This window comes from Pieris rapae, chromosome 5, assembly GCF_905147795.1.
Source record: "Pieris rapae chromosome 5, ilPieRapa1.1, whole genome shotgun sequence".
NCBI lineage: Eukaryota > Metazoa > Arthropoda > Insecta > Lepidoptera > Pieridae > Pieris > Pieris rapae.
The window spans coordinates 7845947-7868177 of NC_059513.1; the positions used below are offsets into that span (position 1 = coordinate 7845947).

Genomic DNA, 22231 nt, shown 5'->3' on the forward strand with positions numbered 1-22231 from the left:
TGAAAGATACATATATTTTGTAGTCTCTCTCTGTAAATAATAAAGTAAAAACAATAAATGTATGTCCTAAAAAATAATACTTCATGTTATTTTTATAATATTTATTTATAAAATTAACTTGTAAAACGCAACATTTACAAATATTTATTATTAAGAATTATAACAAAACTTTATCATTTATAACCTGACATTTAAAAAAATAAAAAAAACACAATAAGTAAATTTAAACAATGGCAACAATGCAAAACACAGCCTTATTAATAAATTGTTTATCGTGTATACAGTATTGATTATTATATGTAAAAAATAGCATGTACACTAACCAGAAACCTAAAAATACTCGACAAACCAAAAGTCAATCATAATTAAAAAAACAAAACTGCTTGTTTACAATACCTAGTCTGTTAAAGACTAAAGTATTTTACGTAACAGAGTAATTATTGTATATATTATAAAATCCCAAACATTCAAAAAATTCGAAGTCATTTCTGTATAAAGTTTTAAATAATACTAATGAATTAATCACCTTAGAACTAATTGTATGAATAAATACACAAGAGAATTATTTGTGTCATAGTTGCGAGCATTGCCCAAATCTACGGATATGACATAGAAAGACACTTTGACATTTTAGATCTTACGTTAAACTGTAACGAAATTTTGTCCTATAATTTGACAGACTTAAAATTGTGCATTCTACGTGTGCATTTTACTTAATTCAAATGTGAATACGCATTTGTCTCTTTCTCGCAAACTGTCTGTTCGCTATGTCTAAAAGAGACAGTGCACTTCATTTGAGTCTTGTGTAGATTACAATTAAAAACACATTTAAATGCATTTGTCATCACGTTGTCCTAATGGCAAGATATGTAGATCCGGGATTTATATTCAAACCCTTACGTAATTACAACGATTTCTAAACTCGTCAATTGTCTGTAAGCACTTTGACAGCTTTTCTAATATTATTCTTATTTTTGTATTTAGAACAAATGAGTTCGATTAATTTAGTAACAATGCAAGCTACTGCAGATCCAGTCATTTTTTATAAGTTATCGACTAAAATATAATGTACTTAAACTTCAATAATTATACAAGTATCACAATTAAAAGTTTATTACAATTTTTAAATTAACAATTATGCTAAATTCATTCTAAACATGTATAGAATCATCTATTTAGGCCACAACATTTTTATACATACTCATAATACAGATATAATTGATGAATTTCCAGGTGAAACGGAACAAATATTAAATCTCAATAGTTCATAGTATTAAGACGGCATATATAATCATTCCAAAACTAATAATCAAAGTCCAAAGAATAACTATAAAAACAAAAATCCAGGATTCGATAATTTTAATAAAAGTTCATGACTTTTTTAAATTAAAAACGAAAGCTAAATAAATTTATAAATGCGAGTAAAATAAGGCATAGTCCCAAAAATTGTGAAATACTAAATTTATTTATTATTCGAAACTTTTATAATCGTACTTTCATTCTCATACACTAATCATTAGTCATACCACACCTTGGTCCCTTACCATAATGTCTTAAAGCCAGTCCCGCAGACCTTGTATAGCGCCATCTATTGGCTAATTTAGTTTTGTAGTCCACTTTGTATTTCCTACCAAACATAGGTCAACATTCTTATTCGTATCTCAAGTAACTATCTCGTTATGAGCGCTGTCAAATGTCAAGTTCCATACAAAAAGAACACGAGCCATGGATTTTTTTAAATAGCTCGTAGTAACAATCACTTATATGATTAATTTACATTTTTTTTTGTATTACATTACATTCAGATCCGATGATTTCAAACGGGCAAAAAAAAGTATAAATTACATAAAAGTATGAGAAGCAATGCGTAGGGATAACAAAATGTAATTGAAAAAAAGTTTAAACAATAAAATTAATCAAAAACTTGCAAATTGGCGACTGGATCATTTATAAATCGTTTCTGTTAATTATTTGTACCATTTATTAGTCTATGGCTAACGCTCTAAATGAAGATATAGAAGAGCTAGAATTATTTACTTTTTTCTTATCTGTGGGTAGCGCTCGCCATAGAGATTCGATCATCAGTTCTTTTCTGAAAAAAAAAGCAAGCATCACACAAGAGGGATAAATAAACTGCATATTACCCCGTAGCATAGCGTCTTATCGCGATAGTTTTAGATGCAATGCAACGAAATGCTGGAACAACCTGCCACCGCGACATATAAGGCATTATTTCTGTCAAAATAAAAAGCGCCAATTTTTTGTTAAAGTGATTGCGTTTGTACGTCATATATACAATATGTATATGTGCGTGTGTGCTTCAATCTAATAAACGTAATAAACCTAGTACCTGCGATTCTTAATAAGGTTAGAACGCTTGAATAGATTTGTCTATGTGCGCAATAAAGCTCTCTCATCACAAATGAAAACACGCCGTCGCCTTTTAAGGTCTAAAGCTTTGCGTCCACTAGATCGGAATCGGAGAATACGGTGCGTAGGGTGAGTCGTCATTTACAAAATAAATGCCGATGGGTGTGTCTGATGATGATGTTTAAAGCTGTCAGTCACAGCTAAGTTGTGGAGAGTTGTGGAGAGTTGTGGAGAGTTGTGGAGAGTTGTAGAGAGTTGTAGAGAGTTGTAGATAGTTGAGAGTAGAGAGTAGAGAGTAGAGAGTTGAGAGTTGAGAGGAGAGCTGAGCTGAGCTGAGCTGATCTGGTAAGCAAGGCGCTCGTCTGTCCGGACGTAGCCTATTGGTACACAGCCAGGATTTAAAATGAGACCTGCTGAAGCCATTCGAACACCACTGCAGATTATTACGGACTAGTTTAATACAAACCTTTTGCTCATAATGATGGAAATAACTTTCTGATGCTGCTCAGCCATCGAGGGTTGTACGCCGCCATAGTCTGTAGGTAAATTTTCCTTTTCCACAAATTTATATAGGCCATTCGATTTTGGAGTGTGGAAATGGACCTAAAATAATGATTTATTATACTAATAATAAAGAGGTAAGTGTATGTAAATGTAAATTATGTTTAAATAATTACAAGTTTACAAATATATATAACTTCAATCCGTTATAAAAAATGTTTTCTTTAAAAGTGTATGTAACACAAAAATACTGGAACATAAAAATAATATCTAGTCGGAATAGGTTAACCATTTCAATGTAATTGTTTAATGCTACATAAGAAACGGAAAATACATATTTTAAATTATAATAAAATTCGTTAAACTAAAAAAAACTAGTCTCGTGTTTGTTTGTGTTTTTTATTTAGAAAAAAAAATGTTTTTTTATTTAATAGTTTTAAGCAAAAATTGTGAATAACGGAAATATAATCTATAAGTTACATCGAATAATTAATATAAAAATAGATTAAATGATAAAAGGAGATCATAAGTACGCACCGTTAATAATAATTATATAAAGTAAAAAGTATGAACACCTCAATTATTTTACTAAGAAAGCTTGTCAATTATTTTCCTTAGAATGTTTGCCTATTAATCACGAAGAGAAAAGAACGTTTTAAAAACTATACAAACTTTGTGGCAAAAGTACAGCACCCTGTAGTAGACTACAATATACTTACGTTTTTGGGGTAAAAAGTTTCAAAATAAAATTACTGCATACGATACTGTCAATAGCGATTAATAAATGGCAAAAAACTTACCAAATCAGTCAATTCCTTTTTGAGAAACGGTTTCAATAATCCGAAAATCTTATCTATGGATGACGGGGCGTTAATTACGTGTACTTGTTTCAAACGGATCGGTAGTGCTGTCTGAAAAAATACTTTAATTTATATAAGAACTTATTTGTGTTTTTATACACATTCGGATATCAGTAACTATTTAGTTTACTGAAAACTGGCAACACTGAGTATGCGGGAGCATAGACCGAATCCGACGGAATTAATGCTACAGAAATTAATGCTACTCAAGTGTGTTTGCATCTTATAATTTTTAGTACGACAATATATCAAAATTTATTCATAAACAGTCGTCGCTTTTTATATAATACATTATTATGAAACATGAATGGTCCGTTTTAAACCACAAAATATATAAGTAATAAATAAAACTTTTCATAAGTTATATTTTTTAGGTTGTCTATATATAAACAATAAATCGATTTTGAATATAATAACAAAGGAATTAACCAAACAATGTTCTTAACAAGTGAATAAGGACAAACAAAATAAAACTTACCTCTTGATATTTAGACAATTTCCTCGCAATGGACAAATTTAGTTTGGTTAGCATTTTGAGATTCAAGTCTTTCGCGTCTAAAATAACAATGTCTACTTCTGGCAGAAAGGTGTTCGTCATAAAATATGCGTCTGTTGATAACATGAAATATCTTGCGTCCTGGATATAGTCGTAATTGTCGAGGCCAGGATCATTTAATTGCCAGATCCAGATACATTCGTTCTGGGGCGTCTGGATTTGACCTATGTTCCTGGAATTTAGAACTTCTAGTTAAATTATTTATTTGGGATCAAAACTTGGCCCACTGTATAGTTTTGAGATTGTCCATAGGCAGTGGTATCACTTAACATCAGGTGAGCCTCCTTCCCGTTTGCCCCCTGTTCTATAAACAAAAAATTTTGTGTGTGATCAGTGATTGTCTTTGGTATGTATAACTGTCAAAAAGGTTAGGGGTGAATCTTATTGTTTATATTTTAATACTTATATAAGAATGTTTCGCTTTTTAATACACACCCAATAGCAATATTTTCTGTACTGCGTATTTGAATCAAAATATACCAAAAAATCCGAAAGTTAAAAAAAATCTTCATTATCTAAAATTATGTATTTATATTATACAAATATTTTATTTAATAGCCACTTCTAGCTCGGAAACATTTTACATTACAATATGTACTTACAGGATACTCATAACTTTCTGAAACTGCGGCGACTCAGGATCTCTGCCATCGAGGAGTTCGGGGCAGGATAATCGGATGTTGAAGAAGTTGTCCATCGCTGTCTTGGCTTTCTCGACATCGTAGTAACAGCTATGTACAAAGCGTAGAAGAAGATTGTCATCTGAAACGGAAAACATAGAATGTAGATTCACTTTGTTTTGGTATTTTATAATATTAGGATTCTAATATGAGGATAGGAGATATTATTTCTAATATTACATATGAAATTGGCGTTTTGTATGGGAGGAACAAAAAGTCGATTATTTTTAAATATAATATATTTAATTAATTAAATTTGTTTAGCCGCTAGCTTTTCCATCATGGAATTGCTGACAATAGACATCAGCCGTAATAGTCTGGCCAGATTTGAAAAAACTGCAATGAATAATACCGGCACTAGTCCACCAAACGCTTACAAGTAACATTTTGGGGTTAATTTTCGCTTGGGGCAGGATTTGGCTGGCTGGCCAGGATCCAACCATTGCGCTGAGCGCTTCCGATTATCGTAAAGAATCCATTTTTCATCACAGGTAATGATTCGGTTTAAAATACCTACATTATTGTGCCAGTTCAGTAAAGTAACGCAGCAGTCGACGCGCGTTTGCCGGTTTGCTTCAGTCAATTCGTGAGGTACCCATCTTTCAAGCTTTTTAATCTTCCCAATTTGCTTCCAGTGAATTAAAACAGTTTTATCACTAACACGGTTTGCGATGGATCCGCTTCCACAATAGCCTTCAATACTTCATTATCAACTTGGGTCTCAGGCCGTCCACGGGGCTTGTTCTGCAGGTCGAAATTTCCAGAAAGAAAACGTTGAAACCTGTGTTTTCTTTTGCAACATGACCGCCATACACATCATTCACCCTTCTAGTCGTTTCTGCAGCACTAGTGCCACGGTGGAACTCGTACTCGTAAATAATGCGATACTTTAAGTTTTCCATTTTGTAAAATGAGTGACGCAAACAGAAAATAGCTGTACAAATTTGAATTTGGAATTCTTTACCAAAGAGGAGAACATCGTGATTAAAGTGGCCAGTACGAAATACGCCAATTTCATATGTAAGGACCTAATATTTTACAGCATTAAAAAAAGTGTCGCTATAAGGTCTGGGTTTTAGATTTCTGTATTTGTTTCGCGTTTATTTGTACTTCTGTGCACACGCCGTCGACTTTTTAGGTATAAATAATGCCGTTATTCTCATGATGTTTTCCTTCCCGAACGAGTGTTAATAACCCACATAGAAATTCCATTGGTGCACACAAAGAAAGACAGCCGAGGACCAAACCTAAGATCTCAGTGATGAGAGTCGCACGCTGAATCCACTAGGCCAACACTACAAAGTAACGTGTCTTCAGCCGTGTGGAAGACGCAATTGTTTCAGGATGATATATTTCTCATGCCAATTACTAGTTCACATTGATTATAATTTATTTTTGCTTAATTTTATATTTATTAGTGATTATCTATGTGCATTGTGTGTATGGGTACGGCTAAAACATTTCCAAACAACAATCAATTTTACCTCTCGATGGTATACAGAAAACAAATGCCAACTGTCAACAACTATATCGGAAACTACATTTAAGTATTATTCAGTTAAGTTAAAGTAATTTTGTACTAAGTTTGTGAGTCTGAAAATATCGAAAGGCGTACAGCAAATGCTTATAGTTAATAAGCTATAACAACATTGAATTTTATAAGCAATATTGAATAACACGAACATGGTTTACATTACTGCAGTTCCATTTCAAGGCAACAAACGTAATTGTGAACTTTAATTATAGTTAAAACATCTCTCAACCGTAACGATGCGTTCTTATTGCATATAAAATTTGTCGTATTTGTCCTCGGTTTTGCTATTAAATTAAAATTGTAAAAGATAATCCAAAACAAACAATTATACAAACTATTTCTGATATAATTACTTTACATTAAATAAAAATCAAAAATAAATGTGGCAACAATCTTCATAGAAAATAAAACAATTCAAAATATTTACATAGATAAACAAAATTATTAATTAATTATGATTTAAATTAAATAAATTGTCAATAAACGCATTCTGATTACTTCTTAAGTGTATTTATATTTTTGACTTAGTAAATTATTTTTTTTACCAATGTTATCCTTGGGTAAGTGTGGTTGACAATTAAGCCAGCCTCGCATTTCCAAAACGTACTTCGACGTATCTTCGACTGGCATTGTGTCCGTCATTGCGACTGAAATGAAGACATATATTAAGTTATATAATGCCATATAAAATAAAATACAAATCTATATAAATAAAAATTAATGGCAAATAAAAAAATTTTTTCCTTGAACTCTTAGGATTTGAAATCTGAAAAAGTGTAGTTTCCTATGGGATAGTAAATGTTCATATGTAACAACTAAAAAGGTAGTCTTATAAAAATCATATTAAGGCGAAAAGGGAGGTATTTAAAAATGTCTGCTGTGATATGATTAATTATATTATTTGGTACCGTGCATGATTTGTATTTTTTTAATATGATAAAATTATAAATACTCTTTACATTGATTCATATTTCTTTTGTTTAAAAGTAAAAGGCCTTAAGGAAAATCAATAAAAACTGTTACAAAACGTTTAGTTTTATCAAATTATTACGTTGTCAGCGATAAGACAGGTTCAATCTTAGTACATTTTTATTTCCAAAAATTATATGTTTCATCAATTCCGGAAACTTTTACCGATAAAGTACAAATATACGTAATTAACTATATCTATACTAATATTATATAGAGAAAAAATTTGTGTTTTTGTAAGTATGTTTGTAATGTTTTCACACAAACACTACTGGACGAAATTTTTTTCATCATTAGATAGGTGCATCTTCACTGACTGACATAGGCTATTACATTTAAAAAAAATAGGGAGCCAAAATAGAAATTTTGCTGCCACAAAACAAAACTACGTCAAATGTTGTGTATGGGAAAGTTCTAAGACACTGAAATTCTACAAATAAATCTCTTCTCTTAAATTATAGAAGTAAGTTTTCCATTTAGATTTTTTGTTTTTATTTTTAAAATTTTTTTATTATAATCAGGCGAAAAACTCCTGGACTGATTAAAAGATTTTAGACTAGTTGAAATAAATTTTGAGTAAACATCATCATCAAACGAATATGGATTTATTACTTTTACACACACTCAGAATCAAACAATATTTTTCAAGAAAAAGAGTATTTTTTTTAATGTGTATGAACGCTAGATAATGATTTAGCATATGTATGCCCTATTAACCGTACCGAGGCCACCTATCCCTTACACAGCGTATGCGCATCGCAATTCCGATGAAATGGTGTTAGCATAGGTACAATTTAAGTGCTTATTACACTATGCGATATTCAGACTGTCTGAGTAAGACTGTCTTAAAATCTTATTAGCAAGCTCGCTATTACACTGGACTGAATACCGCATGCTAACTCGACATTTTACTCATTTGCAAAGCGTACGTAGTCGGTGACGGATTGACGCCATGTGACTTAAGAAACTACCTTAGAGTAGGAGTTGCCGAGTTTGAATGACTATTAAAATGTAATATTAGTAATTTATATTATTATATGTAATTTAATAGATACTCCATACATTTAATATGGCAATAAAAATGGCATGTCTCGGTACAAATCAAGAACAGAACCAGGCTGGCACACTTTAGTATGTTGTCATTAGAGAATCGCAGAAAATTTATTTAAATTTATTGACACATCGTTTGCAGCTAAGATATTCTATAATAAGATTGATTGTCCGAACCTTATTTCTAAATTTAAGATTCATGTTTGTTTTTACCAATGTATCAGTGTGTCGAGCGTTGGCTAACTTTATCCATAAAAATTAAAAAAACATTCCAAAGTACTTTTTTTCTTGCAAACACGCCGTGGTGCACGCGGCCACAGAAAACAAACATGTACAAACGTCTTTGCTCTGCGACTGCCGCGCGCTGACTGAATGGTTTAGCGTGCTAAGTCTTATTACACTACACGATATTCAGCAAGTAAGCCAGTAAGCACCGCCGAACCCATTCGGTCGGTCTAATTAGACAGGCTAACTGGCTAACTCTTATTACACTAGGCTGAATCTTAGTAAGACTGTCTGAATATCGCGTGGTGTAATAAGCCTTTTAGGATATAATAACTAGCGACCCGCCCCGGCTTCGCACTGGTGCAATGCTGATACTAAATACACTACAGAAAATCTGTGAACGTTGTATATAAAAATGTGGGTTATCCATAAGAGATAGACATTACCATCACGGACTTTTCTGTAGACCTTTTCAATGTGTACAATACTTAGTACATTATTTTGATAAAACTCGTAGGGTTCAGCCTGCGTTTGCAATGTAAGCGGAAAAAATGTAATTATTAACGACATCACATTAGAAACCTCAAAAATAACAGTACTTCTCCACTATTTAATGGATGTTATTATACATATAAACCTTCCTCTTGAATCACTCTATCTATTAAAAAATCACGTCACAAAAATCAATCATCAAAATCCGTTGCGTAGTTTCAAAGATTTAAGCATACAAAGGGACATAGGGACAGAGAAAGCGACTTTGTTTTATACTATGTAGTGATATACATATTTATTGTTTTTAGGTTTCCAGTTTAGTACATACTTGAAATAGATATCGAATATTAAATTCAAACATATTTAAAATGGAGAATACATTTTGTTATTCCGGTTACGAACAAGTTAACATTGAATTATAAAAAACAGCCTGTAACATTATATCACAATTAATTTTGACCTCTGATTGCGGAAATAAACACGTGACCATAAAATAATAGATTTTTTACATTACTGGTCTATTTTAAGATAAGGATAACCTTTTAATTAGTCGCGTAGTAATATAGATCGAAAATTTTGAAATATTGGAATTATTATTATGAGAAAATAATTAAAAATGACGTTCAAAATTGCTTACGATTGTATTCGTAGGTATTTTAAAATATTTAAAACGCAATGATATATCATATCGGTTACCCTGTTCAATTATGTCAATCTATCTGTATTGAGATTTTAAGTTGTTCAAATACTATACAATTACAGTGGAGTTACATCTAAGGACTTCAATTTAAAAGTATGTGCGTTACAAAATTCTAACAAAAAATATAATCTCTAATAATACATTTTCGGTAAGATCTTACACGCGTATCAAAACAATATTATTGTTTTTATTATTGGAATACATAAAATAAGTATTAACAATTTGTATAACTTTCGTTTTTCAACGGAAAATAACGCTTGCAAAAAGTAAGAATACAATGTTTTTAAAATGTAACCTACGCATTGGCAATGAAATGAACAAACGTAATTTATAAGCTTATTTTTCCGGTTTGAATTTCGTCACAAATAAAAAAATCCTAGTTTGTTGCTTCAGCTTGATCTTAAGGTTTTACTGAATAAACATATTAAAAAAAAACATACCGTGAAATCCAAATAGCAGGTAGAATAAAAAAGCTTATCACAAACACGTATAAATGCTACCACGGATTTACGACAACTGGATCCCGCTGACATTGATCACCGAAATGACGTTGTGTTGCGCTGGAGTCGAAACATTATCGATCTCCACGAGGTCTCGTAGACAGAATTTTAAATCGGATTTAGAATAAAATTAATTTACGTTTTTAAATTAAAAACTGTAGTTTAGTTTTTTAAGGTTTACCAACTGAATATCGGGGCTATCTTACGATTAGAAATGGGACTGTTTTTACGTCGTGGATCCGTGAAATACAATCAATAATATTATTCCCTGGGGTACCATGACGAAAATGCAATTATTTCAGAGTTACCATACAATTTAATGCCGTCGTTTTCACATTAAAAAATATCGTATTTAGCTTTTGTATCAATACTAAGAATTATGTTAAACTAATAGTGAATAACGAATGTAGGGTATTCCCAAAACATATGAATTCCAATTGAACGTCACGAGGTAAGGAATTTTTTTTTCGACGAATCACACAAATGGTGGGTTAAATTTATAAATTTCAAGCTATATAATTAATGTAAATAATACTAAAGAATAGAGCGATGCGATAAGTCAGGTGAAAAATTATAATGTTTTTGCCAAATATCATGGTATTCAGATGGTTTAGTAACGTATGTGCGTGCGTATCTAGAGATCCTACAAAAAAAAATATTCCTTTAAGAAAGCTATAAAATATTAAAATTAAACCATAAAATTAGTAAAAAAAGGTGAGGAAAAAAATTACTTTGTCTTCGTAAAATATAATGCTATATATGTATATGATACGTATTGTGAACGATATAAAATGAAATCCCTAAGTATAAAATTGGTGTATAATTATTATAAATCGCTTAAATAATAATTCATATATCATGTACCTTTTTAAATTGCCCGCCGACAACCGATTACTTGTCATCTACCGGTGTATAAAAATAATATGCCCGGCTAAAATAAACTTCGACTACGTACAATGTATAAACCCGATGTTTAAAATACATTAAAATGAACCATTAGCCTCTATGGATTGAATTTTGAATCAACGAAGCTATAAATACGAAAACAAAATTATTTAGGATGAAAATCTTAACAAAATAGATACACTACAGAGTAAAAAGACTAATGACAATTGTCACAAGATCTTAGATTTGAAGTGTGAACTAATTCTTCAGTATAGACTAACACTATATAAATTTAATACTATTTAAAGTCTGTAATTATTTAGAAGATTGCATGTAATAAAACTATATAAACATCTACAATATAATACTTATGTTGTCATTATATAAAAAGCTTTAACGATTATTTAACCATATCACACATATATTGTACTATGAAGGACGTAAAACATACTTATACCTCTCCGTATCAATTAATATTTCAATTTATCAAGATATTAATTACTTTTAATAAATATTTTTCTGAACATTTATACATGAACGCATCTACATAATGTTACCATTTAGCCCTAAATAATTATTTCGAAACAGATTATAGTAGGCTTATTACAGTTAATACTTATAGAAACTGGATAAGGTTTGCGAACTCTCAACTCAACTTTCAAAAGATTATTTTTATTCACACTTCTAAAACTAATCTTAATTCATTGTTATTCATTTATATTTTAGTATTTGTCTTGTTGTTTGATTAGTGACAAAAGACCTTTTTGTTAACTAGCAACATTGACTTCAATGGTACAAGTTTGCGCATGCGCCGAATGGCGATATTTCAGTGAAATAATCTTTGAACTAATTTTTTAACTATGAAAATTTATCTTTAGATGGTATTTATTTAGGTTAATTAATGTAATATAATTTTGTCTTAATTTTTATTAAATCAAATCTGCAATTTAAAACAAAAGTGACATAAAGTGTACCATTGGTGGCCATTGCTAAACCTAAACTTTATCAGAACAAATGTCCATTATTTGATGTTTCGGCGACGTTGTGAGACTAATCTTACATTGCGTACGGAGTTTTTTTAATGTAGTTTAATGTGTAAAATTTTGTGATATTCAATATGATGAAGGCATCCCGAAAAGTCTGTAATGAAATTGTTTAGTACGGACGTTACATCCTATTTGGGTTGACTTCCAGCATTGAAAAGGTGTTGTCAATTTATAGGGATTTTGGTTTCTTAATCATATTTTTTTATTAGCGATAAAGATTATTTTCCATTTGAACGATTCAGGTTAATAAAGTGCTCAAGCCAATACGAGCTGAGTGTTACCACTTCCACCTACATAGCTTGTTGTTACTCTTCAATGAACATAACATTGGCACACCGACCTGTAGTCGTTTCATGGAAAATTGATTTTGCATCTAATATATTCATTAGCATTCAGTGTAAATCATTAAAGATAGGATTTATTTAAGTTAATCCCGCGAAATTACGAGTCGCCGAAACATAAGTCGGTTTCAGTGTGATGAATATCATGTTGCGATAAATTAAACAGTGCAGTGGTTATAGTGTCGAAAGTGTATAAAAAAATAGCAATCATTTAAAAAGTGGATTGGTGTTGTGTGAAATGGCTATGCAGTGTGATAAAAGCTTGTCTTGGTGAAATGGACTTCAGCATAGTGAGGCCCCGTTTAGCTGTGGGCATCTGGACTCTGGCGTGTCGGATATAGACACACAGATCCACTGATATTATGAATAAGCGTGAAGGCAATAAGGACAAGGAACGTCAGAGTGACGAAAAAAGAACTTCCACGTAAGTAATTTTTCTCCATTATTATATTAATAACTTGATATCATAGTATTTCATGTATTCTTTAAGCTTCTTACAATTTTTTATATCAAGATAATTCAAGGAATATGTTTCTATCCAGTAGAACAAATAGATGTTGTATTATTATGTTTTAATTAAATGTTGAAATGAAAGAGACTGCTTAGTTTAATTTATTTTTAACTTCCTGAGTATTTTTCTTGTTTAAACCATGGTAAATAATAGTGATGGTTTTAAAGGTTGACTTGTAGTTAACAATTTAATTGAAATCATGTTAATTGTGTCAAGTAAGCCATATCAGATATGATTTCTTTAATAAATGATAACTGTTTTGATAATATCTTAAATTGAAATCTTGTTTTTTATAAATCACTGAGTTGTTACTCAGCTAATAACACTTGCTTCTGCATTATTTTGGGATTTAAAAATGTAATTTCCTGTAAATATATTGCTTTCTGTCCCATTTATATTTTGTTTACGTGAGCTATTGATTATGTATAATATAAGAAAAATCAATTTTTATTTGTGCATAGAATGTTTGTCTGTTGAACTTGGCATGGTTACCTCATGACTATGAAAATTAAATCTTCATTTCCTTGGAACAGTTTTCCATAACAGATTCTTGTAATAATAATATTAGTAGTTAGGGCCATCCCATGATAACTAGTTGATCAATACATCTATTTAAGTCAGGACAAATATGTTGTTGTATTTACCTTTAAATTTTTGTTGTGTGATATAATCTTACTAAAAACTCAAATAAATACATTAACATTTAGTTAAAATTTCTCTATATAAATGGTTTTAAGATAAGTCACCTATAATTGTGAACAATTTCATGTCTAGCAACACAGAAGGATTTAGCCAATAATATTAAATCAGTGAATCACTGTATGTAAACATCTTAGTATCACACACAATGCACCTTATACACATTAATACACCTTAATAAAAACATTTTTCTTATCTTCAATTCAGCTCAAATTGTGATAAATGCTGCAAGACATACATATTTTGTGTTTTAAACATAATAAAATATATTTGTAGTGATGTGCTATCAAAATTAATTTTAAGTCATCCAGTTGGTCATGATAAGGCATTGTATTATTTGTTTTGTAATAAAAATATACAAACAATGATTATAAAACCAAGTTGTGTTTATATTTTAAGTAATTGTGATGCATAGAAAGTTGTAAGTATTCTTGATTAAAACAGTAAAGCAAGTTTTTCAACTTTAAAAGTAACCTAACAAATCAAGTCATGCAACACAAGCTATCTGCTGCTAACAGAATACTACTATCCAGAAATAGGTTTCAATTAATCTTCATAAAGATAACCACCAATGTGTCACTAAGAGTAAACATAAATAATAATTACAGTGTTGCTATATCAATTTTACCAGACTATAACAGAATTCATCTTATATTGTGGTGTTTAAGTATTTATGTTTTATTTATATAACAAGTGATTGCAAGGGAAGTTGCCAGTTTAAATATTTGATACTTCTGCAATTTTAGGCTTTGTTAAGCATATAATTGTAGCTTTACCCGTATTGGCTGAATGCAACTAACTTTCACTTTTAGACTCAATGCCAGTTATGACTATGGTTTGTATGATTCATTGCAGTCTGTTACACTTCTTTGAGATCTGTATATTATTAAAATTTAAATAAGTAATTGTATTAGTATGATTTAATTTTATCAGGGACATACTTAAATGATCACACTTATAATGTAGTACAACTATACTTTATATACTATAATAAATATTCAAAATTAAGCATAAAAACATTTTATCAAATTATATAATAAATTGAATTGAAATTCAAAATAAATTGAATTTTTATTCTCCTTTAATTAAATTTAATAAATATATTATATGCATTGAAGTTAACCATTCATTTTTTAGTCAAAATAATGTTTACAAATTTATATGACTCAGAATATAGCTTCCTTCTATTTAGTCAAGAAAAAAATATAAAAATGAATTAGCACTAATTGTTCACTTTTATTATACTAGACAAAAACAATAGCAAACTATCTAAAAATGGTATTATTTATTCATCACCACCATGTTTCAATTATTAAGACCTCTGTTAGGTGGTCTTCAAATTTGGGGTCAATAAACTATTGACAGCCAGATTTACTTGAAATACATGCTGTCATACTTAACCTGTATCTGGTGAACTTTTAGGAAGTGATAATAGAAAATGTAGTTGAAGTAAACAAATGGATTGTCTATTTATTAAAATGTATTATAGTCATGCTTTACATATATTTTAATTTGATAATCTTTCATGTAAATGCATAACTTGTTTTCATAAGATTTTAATAATCATCTATTGACATTGACCACAACTTTATAAAAAATACAACTAATTAACAATGAAATTAATGTTTTTACACTTGTGTGATATAAACACAGAACTTTTCTTTGTTTTTTAAATTGGAATTAAACTAGCTATGTTAAAACAGTTTTATGAGACATTTCAGATATAAAAAATACTTTGATAAAGAAATTGGCCCACCTTTTTTAATTATTTCAATACCATAATAAGCTTGTAAACATCAATATTGTTTATTATACAATGTCAAAACCACTCTAATGCTGGCAAGGTATCACAAGGAAAAGCTAAAAATAAAATAACATTCAATCTATACTACAACACATAAACAACTGTTGTTATCTTTTGAATTATTTAACAAGAATTTTGTTGTAAAATATAGATTTTTTAAAAGTGATATAGTACAAAGTGACATGATGTGTTAATTAGACCTTATGTGTGTGAATGAGTACTATGTATTGTGAAATGTGCAGACAAATTGGAACACTTGTACTGTAGTTCTTATGGTTGGAGGTGGACGCCTAATGGCTTTTGGGTATGGGAATTTTATTATACATGCACACTTAACACTTATAATGTTCTATTCAAATCCTCTTGCATTATGCAGATTGAAGAGGTTATGTTATATTTACATGAGACAAACACATGTTCAAACTCTGTTTTGCTTCAGATGTTTTTTATACTAACAATTTTTTTTATATATGAATTTTTTTACTCACTATGTTCATAACAATGATTCTGGTATTTTGACCATGATATTTGATTAATGGCTTTATGATTTCAATTACTGCAGCCTGATAAAACAGGAAGCTTAATAAGGAGTTGGTTCTTTTAAGTATAGATTGTGAGTATAGTAGTTGTCTAATGTCCCTCATGCATAGGTGATAAAGCTTTTGAAGACTGTGATTAGCATTTAGGAAGCTAACCGTTATAGCTTATTAGAATACTAGTTAGAATACTATAACACTATCCAATAGCTGACAAAGATGTATGCTAAATGGTGTTACTAATATTATACATCCTAATTTTTCATGTTTGTTAAAGTTGTTATTGAAAATAATTATTCTATTTAGGGACTAACTAAAAATCGAAATTAGCTGTCCATGGTGAACAGATCATTGAAGCGTCCATTGCATTGGTCTTTATAATTAATATGGATATACAGTGAAGCATTAGATATCTGTGCTGAAACAATAATTTTAGAAAATATATGTCAGTCTCATGAAATTATTATACCTGAAGTAAATAGCTAAACGTTACTGTCATTAAAGTATTCACTCCAGGCTAAGCAACACTGATTTGCTCACATATATTGGCTACATTTAACTCTATTGCTAAGGCCCTTGGGGTCACTTTCTCATTCTGGCCTTTTTGGCTATAGATCTTTTTTTTTTAAGACATTCGGATAATTGCAGCGCTACCGGCGCGGTGGGCGGTCGCGGCGGCGGCGGAAGCAGCGCAATGCACACGTCACGCCATTCTGTCACCTCATCCTCGGGCGTCCTTATGGTCGGCCCTAACTTCCGGGTCGGGAAAAAGATTGGATGCGGCAACTTTGGTGAACTTAGGCTCGGTAAGTAATGTATCTATAATTGAATTATAATAAATTTATCAATTTGTCTTTCTAAATGGTAGCTATCGTAACTAATAGCGAATGTAAAACAGTTTCGATTCTTTCTCCTTTCACAATGTGCACAAAACAAAATTATTAAAATTCGAAGGTATTTTTTGTAATAAGTAACATTATAATAACCATATAGAAATACACGAAAAATACGAACGAGGCGTGATCTTTAATAATGCCGTTGATCTAATTTAGTTAATATAGATTCTTAATTTACGACGTTGAATGAGCTAACAGTTCTAATCCAATAGTGTTATTTTATAAAACTCTGAATCTTGTAGAGCAATTAGGTAAACACAGTTTTAAAGAAACGTATAAAAGATTTAGAGAGCATGTTGGCCTAGAGGCTTGATCGTGCGACTCGCATCCCTGAGGACGTAAGTTCGACCAATGAACTTTTCCATGTGCGCATTTAACACTCGATCGATCGAGCATTACCTGATTGCCTATTAGTAAAAACAAATGATCACGACACATACGTCAACATCAAGTGTTGGATCACCACTGTTTCGTTTTTGTATCACGGAATTACGTTGGCACTGATTAAGTAATGAGTGACGAATACACATGATAAATATTTATTAGTTATCTATGTTATTTAAGTATCTACTGTTTTTTTTATGCGATCAATCATTAAATTAAATCAAAAATAGTTAAAAATATGGCGATCATCATAAATAAGATGTACGTTAAAGTTAAATTCGTTTTAGTCAAGGTTTTAATTGAAATTTTTACAATGTATGAAATTTAAGCTTTCAAGGTAAACGTGTTGATCGGGTTTGAAAAGCTATAAGTTCGATCTGGCTACAGCAGAAAAAATATCTATAAGTTATAACTTGTTTTCACATCACTAATAAATTGTTATGATGAGAAAAAAAGCCCAATATACTTTAATATAACTAATTCGCGGTCAAAGCTGTGACTTCTACAAAAATCTAGTACTTACTTATTAAAAATCTGACTTTACCTTATATAATGAGAAACTTGCGAGTCATGTTTTGGATACAGAAAGGCATAAGTTTTTTTGCAAAACGCAATAGACACATCGTCTCATAGACAAGGTTTTAAACTATTTACTATGGGAATTTCATATTGAGGAATCGAGCAGTACATCCTTGATAGTCTTATCATCACCTTGCACTGATAGCATTCTTGGACAGCTGATGTACAAAGTTGCGTTACAGGTTCCGATCTACCGGTTCCGAGGCAGGTCACTTAGTATTTTTTTTACTATCGCGATATGAGCTAATTAAATATACATTAAACAGATTGCTAGTAGGCTTAAGAATGTAAGAATTGATTTCGACAAAAACACTTGTGGAATGTAAGGTATGATAAAGAGTCAAGACTTAGCGCTAAGTATGAATTCCGTATGTCATAAATGTATTGCCATTTTTCTGTGATCATACAATAAATTTAAATATGATACAAAACACAAAACAATTTGGTCTATAGCAGTGATAGGCAAAGTACGGCCCGCGGATGATGCACTTCACATGGATGAAGAAGTAGATTCTACTTGTAAAGTTATGTTAAACATACAATTTTTATAATTCTGGCCCTAGTCTAGAATTTCTTTTACTTTGTAGCCCGCAATTATAAAAGTTTGCCTACCACTGGTCTACAGTGTATCCTGGGACACGTAGGCGTCTTGTAAAGCTTATTTACCTGACCTTACCTCTTTGACATGACGTTATATTCGTCGAAAGGGAAAAACACAATTCAAGGCAAGACGGTTCTTCACTCCAAGCCATCGCTTGCAACTATATAAAGCGAAATTCGGAGTACTGTTCTCACATGACATGAAGACCAGTTCGAATCGTCGACGACCAAACCCATTCCCAGCAGCTAGATCCCTTGGTGTTGCGTAGAGATGTCACGCCACTCTGCAAATTCTACCACATTTACCACTGAGTGTGTTTGGTTCTTATTGATACAGCTGAGTTTCGGCATCGGACATCGAGGCATAATTTGAAATTCCACCTCGACTTCCGCCATTTCACAACTGAGCGCTTTATAGGGAGATTTTGCCTACACTAAGTGTTAGCTGCCCACTGAAGTATTTCCGTAGCAGTTCGACTTAGGTAGGCTCCAAAAAGGGTACCAATTCTTAAAGGACCGGCGACGCTCTCGCGAGACCTCTGACATTAACAGTGTCAATCGGCATCTGTATTTACATGTACTTGTATGTACATTAGGTGATCCTCCTGTCGTTTGTCCCACGTTCTATAAAAAAACACTTCTAGTCGTTCTTAGCTGTAAGTAAATTTAAAATAGGGACATATCGCGAATTATTACCCCCCTTTATCAAAAGCATATTAGGTTTAACATAAGGTCGTGTATACTTGGTGACAATTACTCTTTGGGGAGATAAGGATCTACCCTGATTTAACGCAGTAGATTTACGAAGCTACCTTTTGACTATTTTGCCCAAAAGCATTTTCGACAGGAAACAATTTTCGAATAAATGAAAAGGGAAAAATAAAATTCACATTATATGTTGATAACTAAAATGCATTAATACTTCAATGAAACTTTCATTAAAAGACATCCACTTTGCAAACTTAAACATTGTTTTAGAAGATGAACGCTGAGATGGGAAATTTATTCACAATAGCAACGATGCAAATGAATAATAGTTATAAGTAAAAGTTTACTACAAGAGAACGTATTTAACTTCGTGGTATAAATTACAATATGTATAGGATAAAAATGTGAAGGTGAGCATAGCACTTGGTAACATTTTTAAAAAGGCTAAAATTACATAATAAGTTTCTTAGTGCAAATTTTATTGAATCTTCAATATTAGAAAATACAGAGAATTCAAACAGAAATTCCTTTATTTCCGTTATGGATGAATGACCTACTGGGTCATATTGTATCCAACGATCATCAATAATGGCTTGGCTTCATATAAAATATTTGTTACATATATATAACGAGCACGCTGTCAGAACTTTGGTATTTCCATTTTTGTACGGATCAGTCCCTAATCAAATCAGTCGTTCGATGGACTGCTAAAATGACCAATCAGTCCATTATCTAAAAATGTAACTAAAGATACTTTGGCCATATTGCCAGGTGAGAACCGAATAGTCTCGACCACCTGGTAATGGTAGTAGACGTCGGGCTCTATCGCCTAACCGTTGGTCTGACCAAATTAATACAATTAGGGCTCTCAACATCCCTAATGAACTGAGACAAGCTGACTATAGAGTTGTGTGGAGGCATCAAGTCGACGTATCGCTGAGGGGTTTAAAGTCACTGCCTTCAGGAATTCACATGGCAAGGGAGATTTTTAGAATTTAATTTCAGATTCTCGTCTCTTGGAAACAAAGTTGTATTTTCCTGGCTATACTTTATGTAGAACTGTGGTCAATGCTAAGTTTCATTACAGATATTATTGTTGGATTTTGGGTCGAAATTCCCAATTAAGGTCATTCCCAATTAATCCCATTATCAATGCATTTTTAAAAACAAAAGTCACGTTAGTTAGTTGCAATGGTTTAGATTTATTGGAATGTCGGCGGACTCAGTAAGATTTATTATTTTTGCACACTATTCTTAATGGGCGGATAGATCGCCTCTATTTGCTGTTAATTTCTTTAAGAATGCCTCCCCCGTATGCGACAACATATTCATAATTGTACTATGTGCCTCGTACGAACATGAATTACCCGCGGATATTTGCCAGTGTTTTGGGTTTTAGCTAACCACTATACAATTTATGAAGATGTTAACTTTTTCACCTTACCAAAAATATGGTGTGAGGTGTGACGAAATATTTTTACTTTGTCTTCATTTAGCAGTAGTAACAATATCTATTTTATTTTAAATATTAACTTCAATTTTATTTATATTCTCTGTTTCGAATACTTTATTTACCAAAGTAATCTGTTTTGGTTTGTATATTGTCTAAGTGTTTTCTTTTTTATAATATGTATCTGTAAGACAAATATGTATGTATACAGGCTGTTAAGAAAAAAGCAGCGTTAATGTGACATCGCAAAAACTTTAAAAGCGTGCCATACTAGTCTAATTTTGTCCCTTTTGTAATTAGCAAGATAGCTTCGAAATTTCTGGTAGGTATTGTAATGATAGGATTTATTGTTGCTGAAACATAAGCCTTATTATTATCGCGATAAGTGGTTCAATTGTATGGCTGCGGTTATTGGGGATAATGGAACACGAGCTTTAGGAACGTATACTAAACAAAGTTATAACTTGACAAAGCTATCGTATGCAACGTGTAATACAACACACAGAGTCGATCTTTAGTCTTATTGGATACTTACACTGATATACTACTTACGTACTTAACGTACTTATATACACTTATAGTATGATACTAAAACTAAATAGTACATATATGAATAAATTCCGTATTCAGATTCTCTATATATAAATAGAGAGTGACCTTGACGTTTGACACTAAGAATTAACGGTCAAAATACAACTCTAGAACATAGTACTATGCTTCATTGCTGTATCCTTAGGGAAGAAGAGATCATAATATATTTAAACAAGTTTATGACGTTCCGCCTCGTCGCGCCAATGATAATTTATTTCGACACTCCAATGTGGGATCAGAAATATTTTTTATTACTATAAACTTAATTATGTCAAAGTCGTTCCAGCGTATTCAATACTATTAGGTGAATAAGAATAGAAATTGTATTTTCTAATTACTAACTATTGGTGCTTGAAATTAACCGAATTAAAGAAAAAGTGCACTCAACAGAAACCTAAATTTTACCACAATCTAGCTTGTCTAAATCTATTCTGTAATCAAAAGGTTTTAACATACGCCTTTATATAAAAAGTTATTTAACGTATAGGTATACAATTATGTTATACATACATACATGATTAAGTGATAAGTGTTCGTGTATATTATAATAGGTATTTATTTAACAAATATATTACACACAAGAAATCTCTTTCGGTTCATTTTTTTCGGTTATAAGGTTTCCCGGTTTTCTTACGATGTTTTCCTCCCTACGAGCAACAGTTTAACAAGCAATAACCTTCGAACCTACGATCATAAGAGACAAATCTATTTCCTTAAGATTTTTCATACATATATTTAACAGAATGTAATGTAATAAAATGGAC

At 31.3% G+C, this 22231-nt stretch overlaps 2 protein-coding genes across 21 annotated transcripts in view; one reads left to right on the plus strand and one right to left on the minus strand.

Annotated features, from left to right (window-relative positions):
* Positions 1 to 272: 272 nt before the first annotated feature.
* On the minus strand, positions 273 to 11511 carry LOC111004262 (alpha-tocopherol transfer protein-like). Of its 2 annotated transcripts, none has more exons than XM_022275208.2 (7): positions 11302 to 11511; positions 7047 to 7148; positions 4890 to 5049; positions 4210 to 4459; positions 3672 to 3782; positions 2837 to 2973; positions 273 to 2092 (listed from the first exon to the last, which is right to left on the minus strand). In XM_022275208.2, exons 2-7 carry the CDS (start codon positions 7141 to 7143, stop codon positions 1984 to 1986), a joined length of 864 nt encoding a protein of 287 aa, XP_022130900.2. In that variant the 5' UTR covers positions 7144 to 7148; positions 11302 to 11511; the 3' UTR covers positions 273 to 1983. The 2 variants fall into 2 exon arrangements, with proteins under 2 accessions (XP_022130900.2, XP_022130899.2); XM_022275207.2 differs by lacking the exon at positions 11302 to 11511 and adding an exon at positions 10378 to 10511.
* Positions 11512 to 12107: 596 nt separating this feature from the next.
* LOC111004264 (casein kinase I) overlaps positions 12108 to 22231 on the plus strand; it is a 32953-nt gene continuing 22829 nt past the window's right edge. For 2 of the 19 annotated variants that reach the window (XM_045628477.1, XM_022275227.2), the window contains exons 1-2: positions 12541 to 13133; positions 16908 to 17065. In XM_045628477.1, coding sequence (XP_045484433.1) covers positions 13072 to 13133; positions 16908 to 17065 — 220 coding nt within the window. In that variant the 5' untranslated portion in view covers positions 12541 to 13071. The other 17 variants (XM_022275228.2, XM_022275230.2, XM_022275212.2 and 14 more) reach the window with 16 other exon arrangements.

Bases quoted from the DNA above. Each gene is read 5' to 3' on its own strand.
- LOC111004262 (XM_022275208.2), bottom strand. From the start codon at position 7,143: ATGACGGACACAATGCCAGTCGAAGATACGTCGAAGTACGTTTTGGAA. The intron at 4,460-4,889 runs GTAAGTACATAT...TCTAAATTCCAG, and splicing joins CAGAAAGTTATGAGTATCCT to GAACATAGGTCAAATCCAGA. The intron at 2,974-3,671 runs GTAAGTTTTTTG...TCATTATTTTAG, and splicing joins AAAAGGAATTGACTGATTTG to GTCCATTTCCACACTCCAAA.